Genomic DNA, 22,368 nt, shown 5'->3' on the forward strand with positions numbered 1-22,368 from the left:
AATTATTATATATCATTCTGTTAAGGTCATTGGTGGATATATGCATGTCATGATCTGAAGGGGATGGAAAAGATGGAGCCCTGATTATGCCTTTAGCAACATTTGGCAGTTCATGTCCATTGGAGTGGAGTGGCTGAGCTAGCTACAGGCAGCAGGAAGTAGTTGGCTTGGAAGTACCATCACCATTATTAAAGTAAAGCAAACAGGATTTGCTTTTAAAATTATTTATTTAGTTTTGTGGAACAATATTTTATGTTTGGGATTTTTTTGAGTATCCAATGAGACTTGGGGTAGAAAAATATTCTCAGCCAATGTTAGGACCCCGTGTTCAGCATCAGTGATGGAAATACTAAGAGTGTATTTTCAAAAACATACACAGCAAGGCAACCGCAGTATAAAGAGCTCCACTTTCTCACCAGCGGCACGCATTTACTGCAACTGTAAGAAGGTAACAAACACCTTTAGTGCTGACGAGGTAGTTCAGCACATCTGTTCACCACTTATCCTATTTGCTGAAGCTACCAACCATCAGGCCAACTATCTGTGTACTTCTGATATAAGCAATTTTCTACTGCAGGCAATCTGGACAGGTCCTGGTAGCTAATTTCACTAACCAGCTGAGATTCACTGCTTCCACAACTTCACTGTTGAGATGGCCTGGATTTTAAAGTGACCTTGAAATAAGATTTTTTGCTCCTCACAAGTCCTCTGAATAATCCAGTAATTCTCTGCTTGAAACCCTCAAGCACATTAACTTTCTTACATACCAAGTTGTGTATCTCAAAACACCCACTTAAAAACCATCTATTTTGCAACCTAAAGCATTACTGGCACTTCAGGAAGCAGCAGTTCTAGTATCTCAAAGGCCTCATCTTTTATACCGAGGCAGTCTTAATGGCAGGAAAAAGCTAGTCAAATTCCCTTGAGCATAGCATACAGGCAAAACTTTCATTTTTACATCTTTCATTGCCTCTGTCTGCAACAGATATATATCTTGCATAATCTTCAGAAAGCTTCACTATTTAATTATTTTTTTTATTTTCCACAGTTGTTTTCAGACTATATTGAGGTGTTGAACACATACAGGTTCATGTGTTGCTCTCTTGGAGGCACTCTGCTGGGTTTCAGTTCAGTGAAGTTTGAAGTCATTAAAAATGTTTTCTGTTTCAGTAGTTCTTTCTGTTGAGTATTCATATGAATTCTTCTTATATGAGCATGTATGTAAAAGCTGGTCATGATCTACATCCAGATTATTATCTGATGGGGTGGAACATTTCCAGCCTTGTCCTTTGAAAGAGTAAGGACAGTGAAGGACAGGTGGTTAGACTGTGCTGTCTTGCAGCACTTCCCCTGTCTTTTATAGGCATCCTCTAGTATGACTGCCATGGATTGAAATGGATCAAAGTGGCAAATAATTCTTTAACATTGTTGCTGCATGTGGTACAACATGGAGTCTGTTTTTTGCATTCTAAGTAAGTCTCCTAAAACCTCTGTAGTTTGTACTAGGACAAGTTGGATGCAGGCACAGTGACACTGAGGAGCTGCAGGCTCTCCCCATCACATAAACCAAAACAACACCAGAATGTTCTTCTCCACTCCTGTCAGTAAGCTCACCCATAACTGGGAACAGGATGGTGTGAAGCCAAGGCCATTTTTAAAGTGGAAAGCTCAGTCCTGGATATTTGTCTCTAATGATATCCTGGCACTTTTCGCAGAAGAAGGATAAGTAAAATAAATGGACTGATAGTAAAACCAGCCTTAAAACAGCAAGCAAAACTTAGTGTCTGCAAAATGAGGTTTTATATCTCTGATGTGTTCACAGACTATGATGATACACATACTATAAAAGAGAACGAAGTAGGTGAAGCTATTACTCCCTGTAAAAGCTGATTAAGATCCTGCAGGACAGAGGATGCTATCTAAAACTGATGAATTATGAGATGAAGTTTTAAGTAAAGATTAAATATTGTGTGATACTAATATTGGGATTCAAAGAATGATAGATAGACTAGTCAGGATGCAACCCCAAAATTGTTAAACTTGAGGAGTAGTATGTTATCCTAAAAAATGTAATTCAGGCACAGAATTTCTTATCATTATGATGTCAGGATGGAAAAAAATGCTGTTAAATCTATTAAAACCTCTGAATTTCTATTAAAAATTATGCTGCTTAGGTTAGTTCATTAGCTTAGTAACTAGAGTGGATTCATTTGGATGTGAATACTTTTCTGTTGTTTCTGAAATTTTTAGTGGCTTTATAAGCAAAAGTATGGCAATTGAAAATTCAATATATTTCATTAACCCTGTCCTTATTTTATGCATGAAAAGGAAGAAGAGTTCTTGAATATTTTGATAGGGTTTTCTTTTTTACCTACCTACAGCTGTAATAACAGACTTTAGATACTGTAAAAAACATGTACAAAAAAGGAGTAATCTTTTCCCCATGTTCATGATTGATTGATAAGAAAAGAATAATATATTTAAATTGCAACATAGGTGCATATTCAGGACGAATATTATGAAAAAATCTTTCTCTTGCTTGTGATAGTGAAAAAGGCCACCTGCAGAGACTGTGGAGTTCGTAACATCAGAAATTTTTTAAAAAGTTTCTTAAACTGGGCTGTAGCCCCTGAAGAATGGAAAGGTGACAAGGAGGTCACAAAATGCTCATGATGGCTGGGAACAGTTAATGGCCTTTAATTTCTGGCGGCTATTCAGTCTCTCCACAGTGGCGGAATGGATTTTCACACCTGCAGCCAGGAGTTAGAAATGGAACTAAGTTGCCCTCAGCAATTAGAGATTTTTGGCTGTTCCTTGTTAATATAAATTCTTATCAACATGAATTACAATTGCCTGTCACTAAGATAGGGGAGTTGCAGAGAAGCAAGAGGATCAGGAGATTATTGCACAACAGAAAAATTATTCCAAAAGTCAGTCAAGTTTGAAAAAACGTGTAAGGAATAACGGGTTAGACAAATTTCTGTCAAGAATGATAGATATTTGATCCTGCTGTAGTCAGGGGAAGAGGCTCAGCAGCTGACCTTTGGGGGTCCCTTCTAACAGTTACGACTCTACTGCCGTAATTCTGGATTTTGCCTATGAAACATGAGGTTGGAGAGATGAAGTCTATCCACGGTTGAAGGCTGATCCTCAGAAAAGGCATTTTTCTTTCCCCCGCCACACATCTCTTCATCACACTTTTGCACCAGACCTGCAGTGCATGGGGTGCAAAGGCAGACCTCGCTGGCCACAGCCTGCCCGACTCGTGTCTCCCATCTAACAGCCACTCAGTCAGCAGATCAACTGCCCTTATGTGGGACTGTAGACTGCTCTGCCCACAGCTTCTTATAGCCCCGTTGCTCAGCAGAGCAGGGAACGTCACCCTAAAGCTAATGCTGCTCTAATCTTTAGTACAGTGCCAGCCTTTAACTCATTCCTTCAAGTGTTTTCTGTTTTTTTTTCAATTAGAGTAAAATTATCACATGACATGGCATTGCATGAAAGGTGGAGGAAATTCAACCCACTTACTCAAGCAGCTATCTCCTGTCAGGGCACCACTGGGGCCAGGGGTTCCCCATGGAGGGAGCCAGGGCAGGGCCTGGCAGCCTGAGTCTGTCCCACCACCCCAGGCAGGGGGGAGAGTGGGGGAACAGGGCCAGGCTGCTAGGCCCTGTCCTGGGGGGGACGGGCCAAGGCCAGGCCAGGATGTCAGCCCATGGGTTGACATCAGGATCAGGCCCAGTGAGGAGAACCGGGGTCAGACACAGCCCCAGGATGGCTGAGTAAGGCCTCCCCGTGGTGCCATCTGGGGGCCTCTCCCCACAGACGCCAGAGGGAAGGGGCCACCCTTGGCTGCACTGGCTCTGTCTTGGTCCCAAGCCTCACTGCCAGATCCCCAAGATGGGGGGATGTGCTCCAGGCCCTTACATCTCTTCACTTTTTATCAGGACTGTATTTACTACAATATCCTGTAGGTTTAAGCTATTGCTTCATGCACATCTGAGGGCTGTGCAGTAGGTAGATCTGTACATGCCAGCTTTATATGCATTAAGACATGCCAAATTGTGCAAAGACAAACTTCTGCCCAGGCTCATTTATTCAGTGCCTTCCAAGTAACAGTACTTATTTGAGGTCTTCTGCCTCTGACTGCCCCACAGGACTGTACAACTTCTAACTCAATACTTTATGTAGTAGGTTAAAAAACTGCTTCTTTATAATAACAAATTTTCAGAGACCGTAGTAATCCAGAAGGCAATTGTTTAAGCCACTTACCCCAAGAGAAGCCAAGCAGATAGGTAATGTATGGTTTATTGTGACAGAAGATGACTTATTTGTCATCAGAGAGGTATTGCAGTATCCTAAATCTTTACATGGCTCACCGGTGAAGAAAGCACTCCTCCAATGTGCATCAGATTTTAAATTTAACATAGTAGATACTTAAACCAGAACTAAACAGTGGAACTGTTGATAATGTGTTACACTCGGTGTCTTCATTTTGCTGTGGTGATTTGAATGTATATTTTTATTTTTGTTTTTAGTAGCTAAGGATGTCAACATTTTTTTTGATGAGTTAGAAGGTGTGAACAGCCCTTCCAAAGATGATGACTCCCTGCTTCACCAGGGTAATTTGACCAGTACTTCTGATGATGCCAGCAGGTTGGAAGTTGTGGGAGAGGTAAGAACACACGGAATTATTAATATAATAATTACTCATGCCCATTATAAAGAGGGAATAAATGTAATTTGATTTAAAATCTCATTCTGTGCAAGACAACTAGTATCTGACCTTTGTCATGGGGGCTGTTTTTCCATTCTAAGATTATAATGCTGAAATGTAAAATATTTCAAGTTAAAAAGGATTTTATCGATTTCATGCACCCCCATTGAAAAGTCTATACAGGCCTTTGTTGTCCGCTTGTTTTCTGAACCAGCCAAGTCTACTGCTTCACTGCTTCTGAAAATAATGGAAAAGTTTTCTCTATATTTATCCTTTTGGAGGGAAGGAGGGAGGAGGAGGATTTATCAAATCTCTCATGAGAAGCATTGGGTATCAGGTGTGTGACATGTTCCCTTCCAGTGAAGAGCAAGTGACCTGATGGTGCATAATGACGATTAGAGAGCATCCCAGAGAGGAATCATTCAGCACATAGTCCCTTTCAAATTATGTCTTAAGGCAGGCAAAGCATCATGAACCCAAATATGAAAATTTGGGCCTAAATCCCTTTTTGTGTCTTTTGTGCTGAAAGGAATGTTATACCCTTTAACTTTACCTCCAACTGCCCTAAAACCCATGGATGTTAGGACTATCTCCTCAGAGAGTGAGGAGGCCAGGGACTCGTCTCCTTTCCTCCACCTCAGGAGTGTGGCTGCATCCACACTACTTATCGAGTGGTCTGAAGTGCCTGAGGATTTTTTGGCAGAGGGCTGACTGATACAGAGCAGAACTGGCAGGGACCATGCTAACAATTAAAAAGCATGGAAAACCATAGGATATTGCTGATGCCCCTGCCCTGACTCTGTTCTGTTTACTAGTGTAGATAAAACTTAGAAGATATAATTACAGATTATGTCTTTTTCAGGAGCTAGACGGTTTTGTGGTGCAAGTTCTTTTGTGAAACACTACTGATGAGAGAGTTAGAGATTTCCCTTGTGCTAGAAATTCAGCCCATAGAGAGCTGCACTCCTGGAATATTTAGCCAGATAATTAAAGCAACAAAATTCAGGGCACCCAGAGATACATTTGACCTTGCTCACAATTTCGTCTTCCCCTTTACTCATTGCTCTTCCCCAATTTCCCATAAAACTTACAAAGGGCCCTCTTTGCCTGCTTGCACTATAATGGGTTAACCTGATATGGTATTCCTGTGTTGCATTTTGGGATCATGTACCATATGGTGTTTAACAAAAGGACATGGGTGAAAGGCACATGATCTTTGCATGTTAAAGAGGAAAAGTGAACAGAAAATGGTCAGAAGGACAGAGAATGAGACAGAGCAACATATGCTGCTGTTATGGCAAACATTTTTTTTTTCCTGTTTGATGTATTTTTTGTTGTTTTTTAAAGGGAAAGGGAAGATTTCTGAGGAATATTTTCCTAGTTGAACAGATTATCTTTTTTTTTTTTGCATAACCATAACTGAGGAAAATAGCAATGTAGGTCATGTATATGCATAAGAGGAAAAAAACCCCAGAAAACTGAAAGTCTTAATGGGAGCTGAGGGATGCTGTAGCCTACAAAAAAAGTTTCAAGGTACTTGGCTCCTGCTTAATTTCAGAAGGAAAATGTACGCTGTTTGGATGTTGTATGGTTTGTATAGATAAATATGGGAGCTCAACTATACAGTATACAAGCTTCCTTTCAGTCTTTCAGTTTAGTTTAGTAGCTAAGAGAGCCTGTTGATCCTGCTTAATGTCATCAGGACAGGGCATCTGGCCCCAGTGAAAGTCTCTCTGAATGTATTGATATTTGTTTGGTTTAGTTTTAAAGGTAACATTGCAGCCAAATAATATAATATGGTTTCTGTCTGAATTCATTAAAATGAATTTGTAATCTAAAAAATTTATAAGGGCATAGGAAGGGTTTCTTATCACTTTTGTGTAGCTGACAAGTTGAAATATTGTTTGCTTCAGCTGTTAGTTGTTCGTGCTCAACTAGAAGATCCAATGAAGGCTTTACGGATGGAGCTTTACCAACAGTTCCTTAACAGATGCAGAGCCAGACTGGGATTCAGCTTGTCCTTTGGCTAGAGATGGATTTTTTTCTTAGTTTTATGTTTCATTCAAACACAGCTACAGTCTGAGCAAATTAAAAATCACATTTCCCTTTGTGTGCATTGATCAAAATACTTTTTACATATGCCAATATAGCAAATAGATATACACTTTGCAATTTAAATCCAGGGACTTATTATCACTAAAATATTTTATTACTTCCACTGAAGTTTTATTTTCTGAGAACTGGAGAAGCAGCAGAAGGAAGGTAAAAATTAAAGGAAAATGGTTTAGGAGCTGTACTCTAGGTATGCATCCATTCTGCCTTTCTTCCTATGGAGTAATAAATTAGTCGTCTTTATCCAGACAAGGGAGAATGACGAAGCTGGGACAAAATTTTATTTCTACTTAAGTGAGCTTATATGGCCCATTCTTGACATTTCAGTTAATGTAGGTAGTTTCAAAATTAAAATTGTAAGAGTCACTCCTACAGTCTTCACTTTAAGCATCACACTGTTGGTATGTGGGGGCAGTATTATTAACATTGTGCTGACTAAAGTTTTTTTTAATAATCTCTTTTATAAATTGGAATTTGCACTGAAGAGTATGGCAGGAAAAAGGTATTCACATTGAAAAATAAGAATTCTGATGTTCTTTTGGCACTTACGATAGCTTGTGCAATTTCAGCTCAGTTCTCTTGTGTATATTTACCAGAATACAAGCTAACTACATCATTTTTTTCCACCAAATCCCAGTCTTCCTCAGTGATCAGGATGGCTATGGAAAGAGATTATCTAAGCTTTCAGAGAAAACTACAAATCTGTTACTTCCTAACTTTTGAGCACTTGATTTCGCAGCCTAGATAATTTCATTATTAAAAAAGCTCCATATAATTAAATATATTATGGTGTCAAGAAGCATATACCAACCAGTGAAGATACATGGAAAAATAAAGTTGTAGCTTCCACAAAATTATAATATAAATGGGCAAATGAATATTAAGAAAAAAGAACACACAGAAAATATACTCATTCTTTGATTAGAACTGTGCGTTAAACACTGGGTGGTTCTAGGTTCCTCTTTTTGTGCATAAGTTATCACTGTTAGTGGTGCAGGTACTAACCCCCTCCACCAACTGTGAAGTTGCATGCAGGGGACTCTAATTTCAAGTAGCAACAAAGAGGAAAAGACAATCTCTTTAGAATTCAAAGACCCTATCTTTATTGAGCATCCATGCTGACAATAACTGGGTACCAAAATAACTAGGAATCAAGAAACAATCTAATCTGTCATTAAATTAGTGAACATTGGAGTCCCTTCTGATTTATTTTTCTAAAGACCTGCAGGTAAAGTTTCATATTTTCTTGATTTCCCTAACTGCACTTCTGTTTAAATGTTCCATTTGAAGTCTCTATAGCTGTTAGGGTTACGAATCTTCAGATTTTGGATAGTGAAATATTTGGGGTAACTCCTTTAGTCTAAAGCTCTCCTAGCATGTACGTGTGTATAAGTCATATGTCTATGAATGTTGATGGCTCCCAATTGTGGGTCTGAGAATATGAAAACTAGTGCATTCCTTGGAAAAGAATTCCCAATTATACAACTTTAGATACGTGTATTACAAATAAAGCTGTAAAGATAGCCAGAAATGCTAAACTTCCTGCTAGAGTGAAGTCTTTCCTGTTCTTCCATTTTCTTCCAGCATCCTTTTTCAGGTGAAGGAATGGAGATTTGACATACATGACTAGACCACTTTCCCACCAAAAACTGCAGTCAGACCTGGTTCTAGATATTTTTTTAAATCAGTTTAGGAAAACTGAATTTTGAAGTCATAACACAGGGAAGGGAGATGCAATGTCTGGAGAAAGGTCAGTGAAGTTCAAGGTTGGAGAAAAGTCTCTGTCTAGAATAATGTAAGCCTGGAGTACTGTGGACAATGCAAAAGCCCTGCAGCTGCTATTTCCTGACACTGCTGGGCCATCCTGAATGTCTCCACATCATTTTAGATCCTCAGCGTTCTTCAAAGTCCAGGTTCAGTCTATAAAACTGCCTTACAGGCTATAACAGAGGGCAATAGAAAGGGTTCTTTCTCAGAGGCCATACCAATCTAGTAGAGTTTATCTGTCTGGATTTGACGTACTGTGTTTCTAAAATGAAAAGGACCTCCAAGTACAGATAAGAGTCCAAACTGCCTTTCTGAGTGAAAAATGACAGTACTGTAGTTGGGAGTGTTTCACAAGTCCAAGAGAAAGTATTTGTCTCAGGAAGTCATGTTTATAGGGGAAGAAGTCCTACAAGTCAAATAACTCAGCTAAATCTCATAGATGCTCTTTCATGTGATTCTACATGCACTGATGAGTCAGTGTAGGGCAAACCAATTTTCTTCAGAGAAAGATGAAACATAGAAGGCATAAAGGACAAATCTGTGTTTCCAGTGGTGTCACTACTGCACGCAGACAAAGACACATTCTTTGTGGTACTCTCTGGATGGGTCTGTGCTAATATTTTGGTTCAGATCAGGAGTGTGCATTTGAAGTGAATCTCTCAATTGCCCCTGCCCATGCTTTCTTTGTATTCCACAGCAGTGTTGGATTTCAAACCTGGATTCCTCCTGGATGCAAATAGATTGAGATGTTCTCCAGTGAGTATCCTGGACCAGACTAGAGTGGGCCCAAAGTAAGCCCTCAAGCCTATGTAGTGTGGACAGCAGGTCCTCAGCACAGATTGTTTTGCTCCACAGATCCTTTCCTATTACACCGCTTTACTTGCTTAAATACACTTAGTGACTCTGGGACCTACAGAACAGGAAGATTGGCTCAGCAGGAGGCTTAGAAATCAGAGCAGGATCACCAAGCTGACCCACTGCCTCTAAATCTCCTACTGCACCCTTCCTTTATTTAAATAACCTGAAATACCCTTTTGGGGTTTTTAACGTCTTCTCAACATAGGTATTTTATGGAAAAAAATAAACCGTGCTTCCTGAGCTGTTTTCATATTTAATGCTCTGTGAAGTATAATTCTGATATCCTGATAATATCATTTGTCAGCATGATATGCATTATAGATATAAATGGTTTGTTACTGTTATTTCCTTAGGGCTTAAATCTTTTTTCTTGCCTTCTTTTTAAGCTCAAAGAACTGTTCCACTATATCAAGTCTGCATTAAACTGTGTCAGGAGTCAGGCACTATAATAAAAGAATCTTAGAAAAATTCCCCTTTCTGCCTTCAGTAAACTGGATGTACCAAGGGGATGGGACATTTGGGATGCTTTCATTGGTTTTTTCCATTTAATCAAAATGCCAGCTGAGAATCAGGAAGATAGCTTGCACTAAACTCTTTGAATGGGAATATTTTTCTTTCTGTAAGAATCATTTGTCCTATTGCTATGTTCAATTTTTGTGATTTAAATTAAGAAGCACTTCCCCTATGGAGAAAGTATTTTGAAAATTCCCTACTTTTCCAATATATGAAAGGCAAAATATTCATTTTTTTCAGTGATTTGATCATATATTATAGGGCAAGGCTATTTCTGGCAGGAGTGGTTGAGCAAATTCTGGAAAACCAGAGAGGAATTAGCCTAACCCTCCCTTCAGCTTGGATCTGGACTGATCTTGAGGTCCCTGAAGGTCCTTGCCCATTATTCTGCCCTGAGGGAGTACTGTTTGTTCCCATATATCATTCACAGTGTACATTTCTTGTATGAAAGAGCCCACAAACTGCCACACAGTTTCAACTTGTTTGAAAGCGAAAGCTTAACCCCTAGGCAGGACTTGTATTATATGGAAGTAGTGTTAAATTGTGAGGATGATCTGTAGAGAGTTTCATCTCATGAATTTCTGAAAAAAGACCAGCATTTTGGTCTTTTAGATCTCAGGCAAGGGACCTGGTTGACCTCTTATTAACAGTGAAATCAAGTTCTTTCTTTGTGTCAGGGGAAACATTTGAACAGGAACGTTCTTTGCAGGAAATAGCCAAGAAACAGTATTTATTGTTTTTACATACTGCTAGACCAAACACCAGAAATTATTTTCAAATAAATCCAGTGGGCTTCCTCAGCTGTTCCTTAAGCCAAGAATACTCTGTAGTTAGTCTGATGAGGTATGATGAGGTAGGCACAGGATCCTTTCTGTGTTCTGTGAGGCAGAGGTACTATGGTCATTGCAAAGCAATGAGAATCTCTGTGCCAGGTGTTAGTGTTCCTCTGCACAGTAAATGTTCAGGCCACTGTTAATTCTTCGCACATGTACAAAGACATTCTACCATACTAAGTTCTGAATGTTAAATTTATGCTTCAGTAACACTATTCTCTGCTTTATTTTATATGTAAGAAGTTATTCCTAATTTTCTGGAGGGTGGGGGGAGGAATGTTGGCTTGCATCCTCTATTCTCTCCTATCCCATACCTATATGACCAAATGTCTGCCTAAGAAGACCTTCTGGTTTTGAAATGGGGAAGTCTGTACTACTTTCAGATGACCTCAGAGGCACTGTATTTAAAGCACCTAAAAACTTGAACATCTTGTTCTGATTCCTTATCTTTCCTGTTGAGTATTACTGAAAACTGCTGATGCAAACAGCAATGCAGCAATTACCAAGGCAAATTAACATTACTGAAATGTTTGACTTTCTTTTTACAGGAAGTACCTGATAAGAACAAAGCCAATGGACTATATTTTAGAGATGGGAAATGTCGGATTGACTACATCCTGGTATATAGAAAATCTAACCCACAAACAGAAAAGAGGGAAGTATTTGAGAGAAATATCAGAGCAGAAGGTCTTCAAATGGAGAAAGAGGTAAGAGGGCTTTCTTGAAAAAAAGGTCCAACATTTAAAGCTGTGTAGAATCTGAGGGTATAAGTTTTATTTACTCTGAAACCCCTTTACTCTGTTGTAGCAGTGGAAAAATGCTTTTAAGCATGCCTAAATATGGCCCATTTATTGCCAGAGCAGTGGGGAAGCATAGCCTAAAGGAAAATCAGACACACAGACTGAAGGCCAAAACAGGCCATGACAGTCATCTTTTTCAACCTTATGAACAAATAGGCCACAGAATTTCATCCACTGCACTGTGCAATACAGAAAACAAGTGCTGGGTTTGGATGGCCTAAATTCTACTGAGTGCAATCCACATTTCTGCATCCACATTTCCTTTTAGCTACCTGCTCCACTCTTTTCTGAGGCTCTTGGTACTCTTTCCAGAGACCTAATTAGACTCCTGCCTTCATTTTGCTATTAGCTTAGGCATAGGGACTTGAGTGGTATTTTGGTAGTTTGAAAACAGGCTAAAGTTTCTCCTTCTGTCTTAATCCTAAACATTGAAATAATTGGACAGTACATATGAATCATTTATATCAATGTTATTTCCAACACAATGTCCTAAACCAGTAAATCTTTTCTGGACAAGAGTGTAAAAATGAAAGTAAAGTGTCTAAAAATGTATTGATGTGATAGGTAACAGGAGCAAGGCTTAAAAAGACCATCTCTCTTTTGCCTAGGCTGTGTTCTTTCTTAAACTTTCATAACTGTGCTTAAACAGGGCTTAAGTCTCGCTTCTGTGCAGAATAGATATTGCTGAATATTTAGCTTTACTTGTGCTTGATCGACTCACACTCATGCTAATATGCATTGTCATGCTGCCACTGATGGAAACGGTAGAAGAATTTTCAGGTTACAGGTTCCATCTAAACAGGAGGAGGAACTTCTTTACTTTGAGGGTGATACAGCACTAGAACAAGCTGCCCAATGAGGTTGTGGAGTCTCCTTCTCTGGAGATACTCAAAACCCGCCTGGACACATTCCTGTGCAATCTGCTCTAGGTGAACCTGCTCTGGCGGGGGGTTGGACTAGATGATCTCCAGAGGTCCCTTCCAATCCCTGTCAGTCTGTGATTCTGTGATTCTGTGTAGGTGCTGTGCATTATATCTCTTTCTTTCACTGAATTCCTGGTACATGTGTAGATATTCTGCCTGTGTACTTGAAAGGCATGCTGCTTTGGAGAACACTGGGGAGGAAAAAATGGAAGCTGTTTCTCTCCAGAATAATGAAAATGTTTCCTTTCTTTAATTGTTTTTGAATGAACACAGTTACTGGTGAATATAAGTTTATAAGAACATATCACTGGTTACATCAATGAGTTACCATAAACTATAACCTGGAAGTTAGCATCTTTAGTGCAGCAGTGGTTGATAGATGTTTTCAATGGCAGCCATTGTTCATTTATTACATGTAAACATACCACAGTGTATACACAACACTGTAGGAGTTGTAACCTAACATCCAAGAACACAAGAGTGTTGCTGCAGCTGTTCAGTTTCACATCCTAGAATTCTGCCCTGCTTCCACCAGGAGAGATGCTGAAGAAATCTCTGAAGTTTGGGCAGTGTAGAAAATGAACATGAAATGAATCCTCCCTATTAATACATCTGTCCAGTGGTTTTGAACCGATCGTTTCCTACTTTGTGATTTTTGCAGGTATATTACTATGCTAAGGTCAGCAGGGAAAACTATGAAAACACTTCAGATTTCAAGTACTATGAAAATTATTGCAACATTCTGCACAGAAAACTATTTCAAATTAATGATTTAAGTGCTTGTTATAGAGTTTTCTTGTGGCTTTCAAGCCCATTTGCTTGGACTTTTCTGCCTAGGCTGCATGAATATTCTGCCCATTTGATTATTCATTTCAGTTTCTATTATGCTACTGACATGCAGTTTTATTTCTTATTAATCTCATTTGACCTTGGTATGACTTCTTGCCAGAATCAGTAATTGTGCATTTTCTAAACTCAGAATGATCAAAATGAGGTTATTTTACATGACTCAGGCTAATGTTTTTAAAATCTAGGGTAGCAATCTTTTTTAATGTATGACTCTCACCTAAAATTAAACTCTAGCATGTATATTTTATGATCATGTTAGTTTCCAAATTGAATTATAATCCTGAAGGAACTAAGTACATTCTTGGTACAATCCCTCCCCCTCCCCGCAGAGTAACAACTTTACTGCATAACACTTAGTTTAAACTAAGCAGTGTGATCAGTTAATGCCTAGATTATTTCTCATTATTTTTACTTGTCCGTTTGGTAAGACTACACATCATTCTCAGTTTCAATTCTGGAAGATTTTAACATCAGGTCTGTTTTCTAATTGCTCATACATAATATATTGCTTCCACTGGGAGAAGTTTGCTCCCAGATAAAACGAGAGAATTGTCTGTGGCTTTGGCCATAGAACATATACAGAGGCAACAGGCTGTAACTGCTGGACTGAAAGAAACTTCTTACCTTCCATGAATTTTGTGTGGTTGTTAGTTCATTCTCCTTTGTCTACTGCCTGTTCATATACCGACATTTGATTGTCTTAGTCCTGTCTTTTTAATGGGAAATCAGTGGCAGAGAGGAAAACTTACAGAGCTGTTCACACTGCAGTTTCAAAATCATATTCCTCAGTAACACTGCAGAGAGAAAAAAAATGCATTGCAGTGGCTCGTTGACAAGTGTAGCACAGCAAAATAGCCAGGAAATGTTGGGTGCAGGAAGCAAAGTGTTCACTTAACAGCATGAAATGAGAAAGTGAATCTGAAATGAATTCATAAATGTTGAGATAATTTCAAGCACAATGTCAAAATCATGTAGCTGAGAAATGTCTGAACAGGTATATGTTTCTGACTTTAGAAAAAAGTGATCAAATTTTTCAGATATTCCCCAAGGAATTCACACTCACATTCTTCAGCTATACCACACCACTCTCCCATGGAAGTTCTGCCAGGTTTGGTGCTCTGTATATCCAGTAGCAAACAATGAGGGGATCGAGACCCAGGGAACAGATCATTGAATTAGTGAAGGTGTGGAAAACAGAGCTCTAAGAGTGAATGCTGATTGAGTGGAACAGCATAAATTATTTTCTGACCCTTCTCCCCGCTTTTCAGTGTATATTGGGTCTGAATAGGATGACTGTGTTGTGCAACATGGATCACATCCAACACATATGATCATATGCAGAGAAGCTCTAGGTAAGTTAATTGAAAATATAGGTCACTCCAGGAAAAGAGACTGTATTTTCTTTTCAGCAAGGTATAAAATTTTCTATATTGATTTATCCTTTTTTACAGTGTCTCACAAGTGAGATAAATAACTATGATATTCTGGTTCTGGGATTCTTGATGACTCTACTGTTTTCATTTTTAATACTCTCTGAAACAGTAGGCATTGATACCTTCTGTAAATATTATACAAGACTCATACCTCCCAGAGCTGACTGGCAAATGGTTAACAGGAGACATAGTACTACTGTCCACATTCTGAGGGTATGTTTCATATTTATCCAAATACAATATAAACCTGAGACTAAGATCAGCCCATCGACTCTCATAAAAAAAAAAAACTTATGATCACTTCCATGTAAAGAGAAAATACAGACAGTGTCTGTCATTCCAAATATAGTGTTCATCCCTCTGGGACAGTAGAAACCCAGCATTTTTCTGGAAAACCTTTTCAAGAGAGAGTGAAGAGTCAGAATTACATTGAGCCCATGGTATTTTTCACAAGAATAAAGATTTATAAATTCAACCTCTTGACAAAATCCAGCTAAATTCCCTTATCCCAAATTACTCCAGCAGCTTCAACTAATGTATTTTAATCCCTATCCTAAATGGTGAGGTAGAACTAAATTGCTGTAAACAGCAGCTATGCTGTGCTGGTACATGGATACAGTATTGCAGACATCTTTCAGTAAAATACTTTAAATTATACTACACTAACAGAGCATGCACAGAGGTAGCCAGCATGGAACAGCTAGCATACATAACTTGTTCACTTGCAAGCTATTTAAGTTGGACTGTAATGCAATGCAAATGCAGGTTAGAGGTAAAGTAGTTCAAGGAAATCTATGCTGGATGAACAAACACAGACCACCGTTGGATTTGTAATTTGTAAAAAAGAAGAAGGAGGTCGTCTTAGATTTGAGTAAATACTCTGTATCCAAAATGCATCTGATGTTGGGTCGGAGCTGGTCATGTACCCGTAGGAATAGATTACATTTACTTTGAATTTGGCATGCTTTTCGGATTTTTTTTGTTTCTTCTCATGACTTAACTAAACTAATTCATACAGAGTAGTTCTACTACTAAATGTACTTTGTACATTTTGCTTAATGATAGTGTCCAAAGTTGTTAATTTATAATTTGTAAGTTGATTTGATACAGTTTGTTTGAAAAGGCATTTGACATGCCAGTAGAAATTGATAGATGTAGTAAAGGGGAACTAATCCCATAAGTAGTGAAAGTAGTATTCAGGCCCTTTATTTTTTATATTTTGCATATTTATGTACACCAATGTTTCAGTATAAAAGCAATTAACTGCTTTAAAGCAATAGCATTCCTTACTGCCTTAAAAAGCAGGTCTCCTCACAGCTACTGGATGCGCAATATGTTTCAGGAACAAGTTTCAGATATTTTACAAAAAGCAGTCGATCCATTTGGGCTTCTGCTTGCACATCGATCTTTGCATCTCCCAGATGAAAGAAAATGTTAGTGTAGTGTACTGGTCCAGTTTTCAGGAACAATCCAAATTGTGTGGTTTTTGCATTATATGCCCAACTAATAATTTAAACATTGCCACCATAAGTGTCAAGCTGTCACCAGGGCATCTCTAATTGCATTCTCTCCCAGCCTCAAGCAGCAGCTGACATTTCTGGGGCAACATCTGGCAGCTGATATGCAGCTGGTATATACAATAGGCAGTAGAAATATACAATAGGTGTTCTCTGGTGAGAAAACAAAAAGACGGGGAAGAAAAGCACAGTATAAGCTTCACTTTTGTTGTACGAACAAACATCTACTAGCAGGCATAATCTGAGTGTGAAATTTATGTTAATCTGAGTCTGAAAGTTAAGTTTTGAGATCTTTTTCAGTATTTGATGCAATATAATTACAGGATACTATTACTTCATGACTTTTCAAGTTTGCAAGCAGATGTAGATAGGTTCATGGTGAGTTCTATGAAGCAGTTTCTCTTAATGTGGCTGTAACTTCGCGCTAATGGGGCAGAACTTTAGAGTCTAGAAACATGCATTCAGTAAGTGACATTTAGCAGCACCTTGGAGCCTGGTTTAAAATGATGAATGTTGAGAGAAATTACAGATGACAGAAAGAGCACACAATATAGTACCTCTGTGACTCTTGGCTCATCCCTGAGTGTAAAACCAAAATAGACTTATGACAATTTCAAAGTGAGGTAAAAGTTAGAAATAAAGAATGACTATGAAAAAACCAAGAACTCCAAAGAGTGAAATTTTAAATGTAGTTGTGCTCAGACAGTGAAGATGTGAAAAAGAAATGTTATAATCAACAGCTATTCCTCCTGAGCATAGTCAAATATTATCATCTTTCCTTCTGGCAAAAAAGTTATCTACTGCTTTTTGTTCTTGTTGTTAGTACTACAGAGCCAAAACAGTTATAGGAGACTGATCTGCTTTTTTCTGGTTTGTGCATCATTGCTGCAATTGTTCATGAAAGTCCTGTTACATAAACGTTGCTGCTGATTGTGATTCATGGGCAGAAAAGAATTAAGCTGACTTCGAGACCCCAAGTGACATTTGCAGGTCTGAGTGAGGAAAGTTGTTTTATAAACTTAGTTTATGTAATTTGGTTCTCTGAGAACCAGTGCACAATAAAATCTCTGTGCCCTTGGAGTGACTCTAAGTTTCTTTTTTAGTTATGACTTCAGTTTATTCAGTTATTGAAAGAGCAATAACTTGTTTGTAACTTATTGCTGCTACAGATGTTAATTTAATCAACCAGGAATACAGTTTATAAGAGAGTGCTCAGCCTATGGCCCAATAACTATTTATAGCTTGCCAGGAGAGTTTGTGTGGTGGTCAGGAGCAGGCTGCAGGTCAGCTGGGGAATCCTTTCCTGGCTGCTATTTTCCATTGGTGCTCATATCCCTTCCCTGTCATGTTGAGCTTACTCTGCACATACCCAAACCCCCTATCCTCTAGAGAAAAGGGTGTCTAGGGAAAAATTCCACTACAAAAATTGCATCTGCTGTCTTCCAAGCTTTTTTTTACAGAGAGGAAGATATCTGCGTGCATGTACTGTGTTGACATACGTGCAGCATATGCCCTGCCACTAGGAAGCACCAGGACAACTGCATGTGAAGATCATCCATACTGTGCAGGCATGGTAGGTCAGGCCACGTGGAGGATGTCACCTAACAGGCTTCCCTTTAGGACAAATTATATAGCTCCTCACCTAGAAAAATTAGGGGTCGCTGGCCTAATGAGTCTCTTAATTCCAACACAGTTCACATCTTTCTTTTCTGTTCTATAATAATGTGTGACTCCTTTAATTGCAGTAGGGCAGATTGCTGGCTGTCACCTTATCATTTAAGTCAACGGCTCAGTGGCAGTTTGTGCTAGCTGAAGGATCTGTCTTTTACATGTTAATGCATTTTAAATTACATCATTTTGTATTTGTTACAATTTACACATCTAGTCTTTCCTTGCTGATTTAATTTTAAATCATTCTCAAGGACATTTTGAAGAAGAAATGAAATCAAATTCTTTCCTGTTCTTTTCTCTTTTTTAATAGTTATGGAGGACCCTCTAGCTACTGTCAGTACCTCCAGTCATCACACTTACCCATGTACATGTTTGGACACATATACACATATGCACTCATATATACACACAGTGGAAACAAGGATAGCCCATATCTATCTCAAGGCAATGAAAAATACTATATAGGTGTTCCAGTCCCTGGACATAAGGGAGAGAACTTTGCTTTAATGCTTGAGCTGCAATAAGTAAAATAGTAAGACACGAGTAATGGTGGCATGCATTTCCCCCTTTGAATAACTGGTGTTTGGACAAAACAAGGCCTTCTTGGTCTTTGGAGAAGATCACATGTAGTTCATTGTTAATCTACTACTGTAACTAACATCAAGCAATCAGTAGCTTCCATGCACTCTTGTAAGTTGTTTCAGTCTCTCACTTTTCTGATCCTATTATTCAATATGTAAATACCTACAGCTAATGAACTTACAGTACAAATTATGCAGCCTGCAGGAGCTGTGGTTTCACGAACAGCGTAATATCCCATTATTGGCAGGTGCAGTTTGTTATTTAATGTTTAAGTACTGTGTCTGATTGCATCCACAAATCACGGATGGAGACATCAAAGTGACATAAACTATGCCTGTAAAAAGGGAACCAGACTGAAATGCAAGCCCACTACATGCATTATAAGTGAAAGTGCTTCCAGCTATTTAATTTAAAACACTGGGCTGTTCATTTCATCCAAATTCAGCCAGAGCAAGTTAAAAACAGACTGGTCTTCCGCAGATTTATTGTTAGTTCATTATCTAATGCAAATAGCAAGTGGAGTCTCTTTTCAGCAGTGTTTTACAGAAAAATGTATAGGTACGAACACAACAATGTCTTTTTCCAGAGAGTGCTCTGTACCAGAAAGCATCGTCAGTAAACAGTAGAGGAGTTTCCAGCTACCTGGGCTTCTGCGGGAAAATGTTTTAGCTTTCAGATACTACATCCACTGTACAGCACAGTGGCAATTTAGAAGAGAAATTTGAGGAAGTACATGGAAGTCTGGATGGATAGAGTCTGAACTCAAATTTCAGTGTGCAGTTTTTAGAAGTAACCTTCTTGATTGTCTGAGGGAGCCCAGAAATTAATGTGTTTCTGCGTTGACAAATTCCAGCCTTTAACAGGACTTTGTAAAGCTAGTAGACTAAGAAACTGTTGCTGAAAAATTGATCTACATTTGAAAAAAGTACGGCTTTTTCATGTAGTATGGAGGTAATATAGAAAATATGTAGATAACTGAAAAAGGATAAAAAGGCCCCTGAGATGATACTGTTCCTTCAGGAATGTTGAGTAGGATTTTTTTGTCAAAGAGTCATCAATCTTCACAAACCAGAATGTCAAAAACCTTTTGAAGGACACCAGGCTCGTGGAAAAAAGAAATTAAAAAAAACAATTAAGGTTACATATGAGATGTCCCCTATATGTCAAAAGTCACCTTTACCTTTACAATAATTGGTCTTAAACTGCAATTATTTTTGAGATGTCTTTTGACTGCCAGTGGCATCAGGAACAAGTGTAATCCACAAGGCTACAATTACCTAATGCATAGGGAGAGTTTTCATTGCCCAAAGGTGACATGACCGGTTTGCTGCAACCCTCCCTGGTAGTACTGCCTTAATGAGCAGAAATCTAGAGCTATGTCTGTAGGGAACAGAAAGACAGAGTACATAGAAATGCCAGCAGTACGTTTTACATTCTCATTTCATGTTGATGATTTTGGTGTTGAACTTGTTTTGAAAAGATGGCATTGTATTTACAGTATTACGCTTCTGAACAAACAGTAATGATTTCAAGTGGCCACAGTACCTTGTTGGTGTAGGGGACATCTTCCCCCGCAGCATGAAGTGGTGTGGGGCTGCCCTCCCTGGAAGTAGTCCCAGGAGGGAAGCATGAATCTGGAAAGGACAATTCTGTTTTTCACCTGCTTTCGGCACAAGAGGGCCTCTCGTGGCCAATTACTTTATTTGTTATACCAGGTTAATTTGGTCATGGAGTGAGTGGAGCACTGGTGCTGTGAGCCTTGGATTAAATGTATTTTAATTGTGGTAAGAGCCTCACAAAATAGAGCTAGTCAAATTACCTCAGTGCTCAGACTTTACTGAAAAAAACATTTCAGTTTATGGCTCTCTGGGCCCAAATTAAATCCAGCATTATCCACTGCATATTTACATATTTGTTTCTTGCTGCTTCAGAGTGGTAATGAAGTGTTGTTGTACATGAAGTTTAATAAAGCCTGACCTGAGGGAAAAACTTTCCTGAGATAGCCGTATCGGCTGAAACCTCTGACAGCCAATTAGTCATGTCCCCCTGTTAAAAGTTTTATCTGGTTTACAAAACTCTGTTCTGTGCACAAATATCTTTCATATTCTTATATGAAAGCTTTTAAAATAATTTCTAAAAGTGCCTTGTAGGCAAAGCAGTGTAAAGGCCCATTTCTTTCCTCTTGGGGGTTTTCATGGTACAGTACTTACTACATTTCTTAGATACAGTTTGTTGTTGTTTCTGTTAATAGACTCAAATAGATCTTTTCATTTATAACAAATAAGATTTACTCCCCTTTCAGAAGTCTCCACTGTCATGCAATAATATAAGAACTTTGTGCTTACTTTTATTAACAACCATCTCTTGTACCTTTTTAAAATTCAAAACTTTCCATGAAGAAGAAAACCTCCACAATGAAAATGTAGATAGGAGAAGAACAAAATGGAGACAGGTAAATCTGGAAACCATGACCCTATAATTTCTCTTGCAATATGCAAAATTCATGTTATTTTTAATGACTGGTAGGTTGGAGACATTTGCTCTTCATTTCCAATGTGGTTTTTTGACCTTCCCCTTTCAGGTTAGTTTATAAATGTCATGTTTTGAAAAACTGCTGTTGTAGGCTCTTAATAATGGTAGAATATCGAGGGATTTTCACATTCACATACTTCTATACAAAAGAAGTAGAAGTATATAGTTTTCCTATATCTTTCTGTGTCTCTGTAATATCATATCTAACACTGAGTATACATTATTTCCTTATGTGTAAAATTTAAAGGGTTTGGATTTAGGTATAGATAGGTTTTAAAATGAAATTGGTTGGAAAATTATCTCCCATAATAAGCTGTTACAACTCATCCATCTAATTTTAGTGTATTCTTTTCACATTTTTAGTTTAATTGGCTTAGTTTCAGAAGCAGAAATTGTTTTTTGAAAGAAGTATATCAGCAAGTTTATTTGCTTGACTGGTAGATGCTAAATTCCAATGAATATCTTTTTCTCCACTTTTAACATTCTTCTCTCTTTTTTTTTTCTGAGGAAAACTGCATGAAGACTTTTTAATCGAGCTACTAAAACCTCTTTTATTCAGGTCATTCCCTTTAAAATGGCCATTTAAATGAGACACAACATTTTCATGATTCCACTAGTTGTGCAAATCCGATTTTCTCAATTACCAAACATAAATAAAAATAAAGTTCTGTAATGTCATTTTTCATTTCTTTAAAATAGAAGCTATAAAGATGTTATCCACATTTAGGAGAAAGCTATTCATACATGTTTACATTCGTCAATTTTCTGACTGGTTTGTAATGCAGGTATATAAGATAATTTTGGATATAGACTTTAATTTGATGGTCTGAAGAGGATTAAGCATCTCTGAAGTGTACAAATTAGGTCTGAAAGCCACTTCACCAGGTAACACCAAGAATGCTGCAGTTCAGGATCGTGCACATTATTTTGATTAGGGAGTGAAAAGCAATAGGAAGCTGTTTTTTTCTTTGTTGCAATCCATTTTGTTAAAAAGGAATGTATAAAGTTTCTGTGGAGACCAGAAGAATCACATGGAAGATACTTGATTTGCTCGTAATACTGAGCACTTGTCAACTGGCTCAAAGCCAAAAGGTGCTCTCTATAAAGGTTTTTCTTAGGATCATTTTCTTCACCAGGTCCATTTCTTCAGGATTTTTCTCCTTCCAGTGTATGCACATTGACTAGGTAGGTAGTGAAATCACCATCTCTTAAGTTTGCTAAGAAATCAGAAAACACTCTTGCCTAGTCCACACAACTGGCT

The 22,368-nt window shown here is 38.3% G+C and overlaps 1 protein-coding gene across 1 annotated transcript in view; it reads left to right on the forward strand.

The window, feature by feature from the left end:
- ANO4 (anoctamin 4) overlaps positions 1-22,368 on the forward strand; it is a 138,446-nt gene that overhangs the window by 26,561 nt on the left and 89,517 nt on the right. Inside the window, exons 3-4 of the mRNA XM_059816260.1 lie at positions 4,539-4,675; positions 11,349-11,507. Of these exons, the coding sequence (XP_059672243.1) occupies positions 4,539-4,675; positions 11,349-11,507 (296 nt within the window). The remainder of the gene's footprint in view (positions 1-4,538; positions 4,676-11,348; positions 11,508-22,368) is intronic.

Source organism: Gavia stellata, chromosome 4 (assembly GCF_030936135.1).
Source record: "Gavia stellata isolate bGavSte3 chromosome 4, bGavSte3.hap2, whole genome shotgun sequence".
Classification (NCBI taxonomy): domain Eukaryota; kingdom Metazoa; phylum Chordata; class Aves; order Gaviiformes; family Gaviidae; genus Gavia; species Gavia stellata.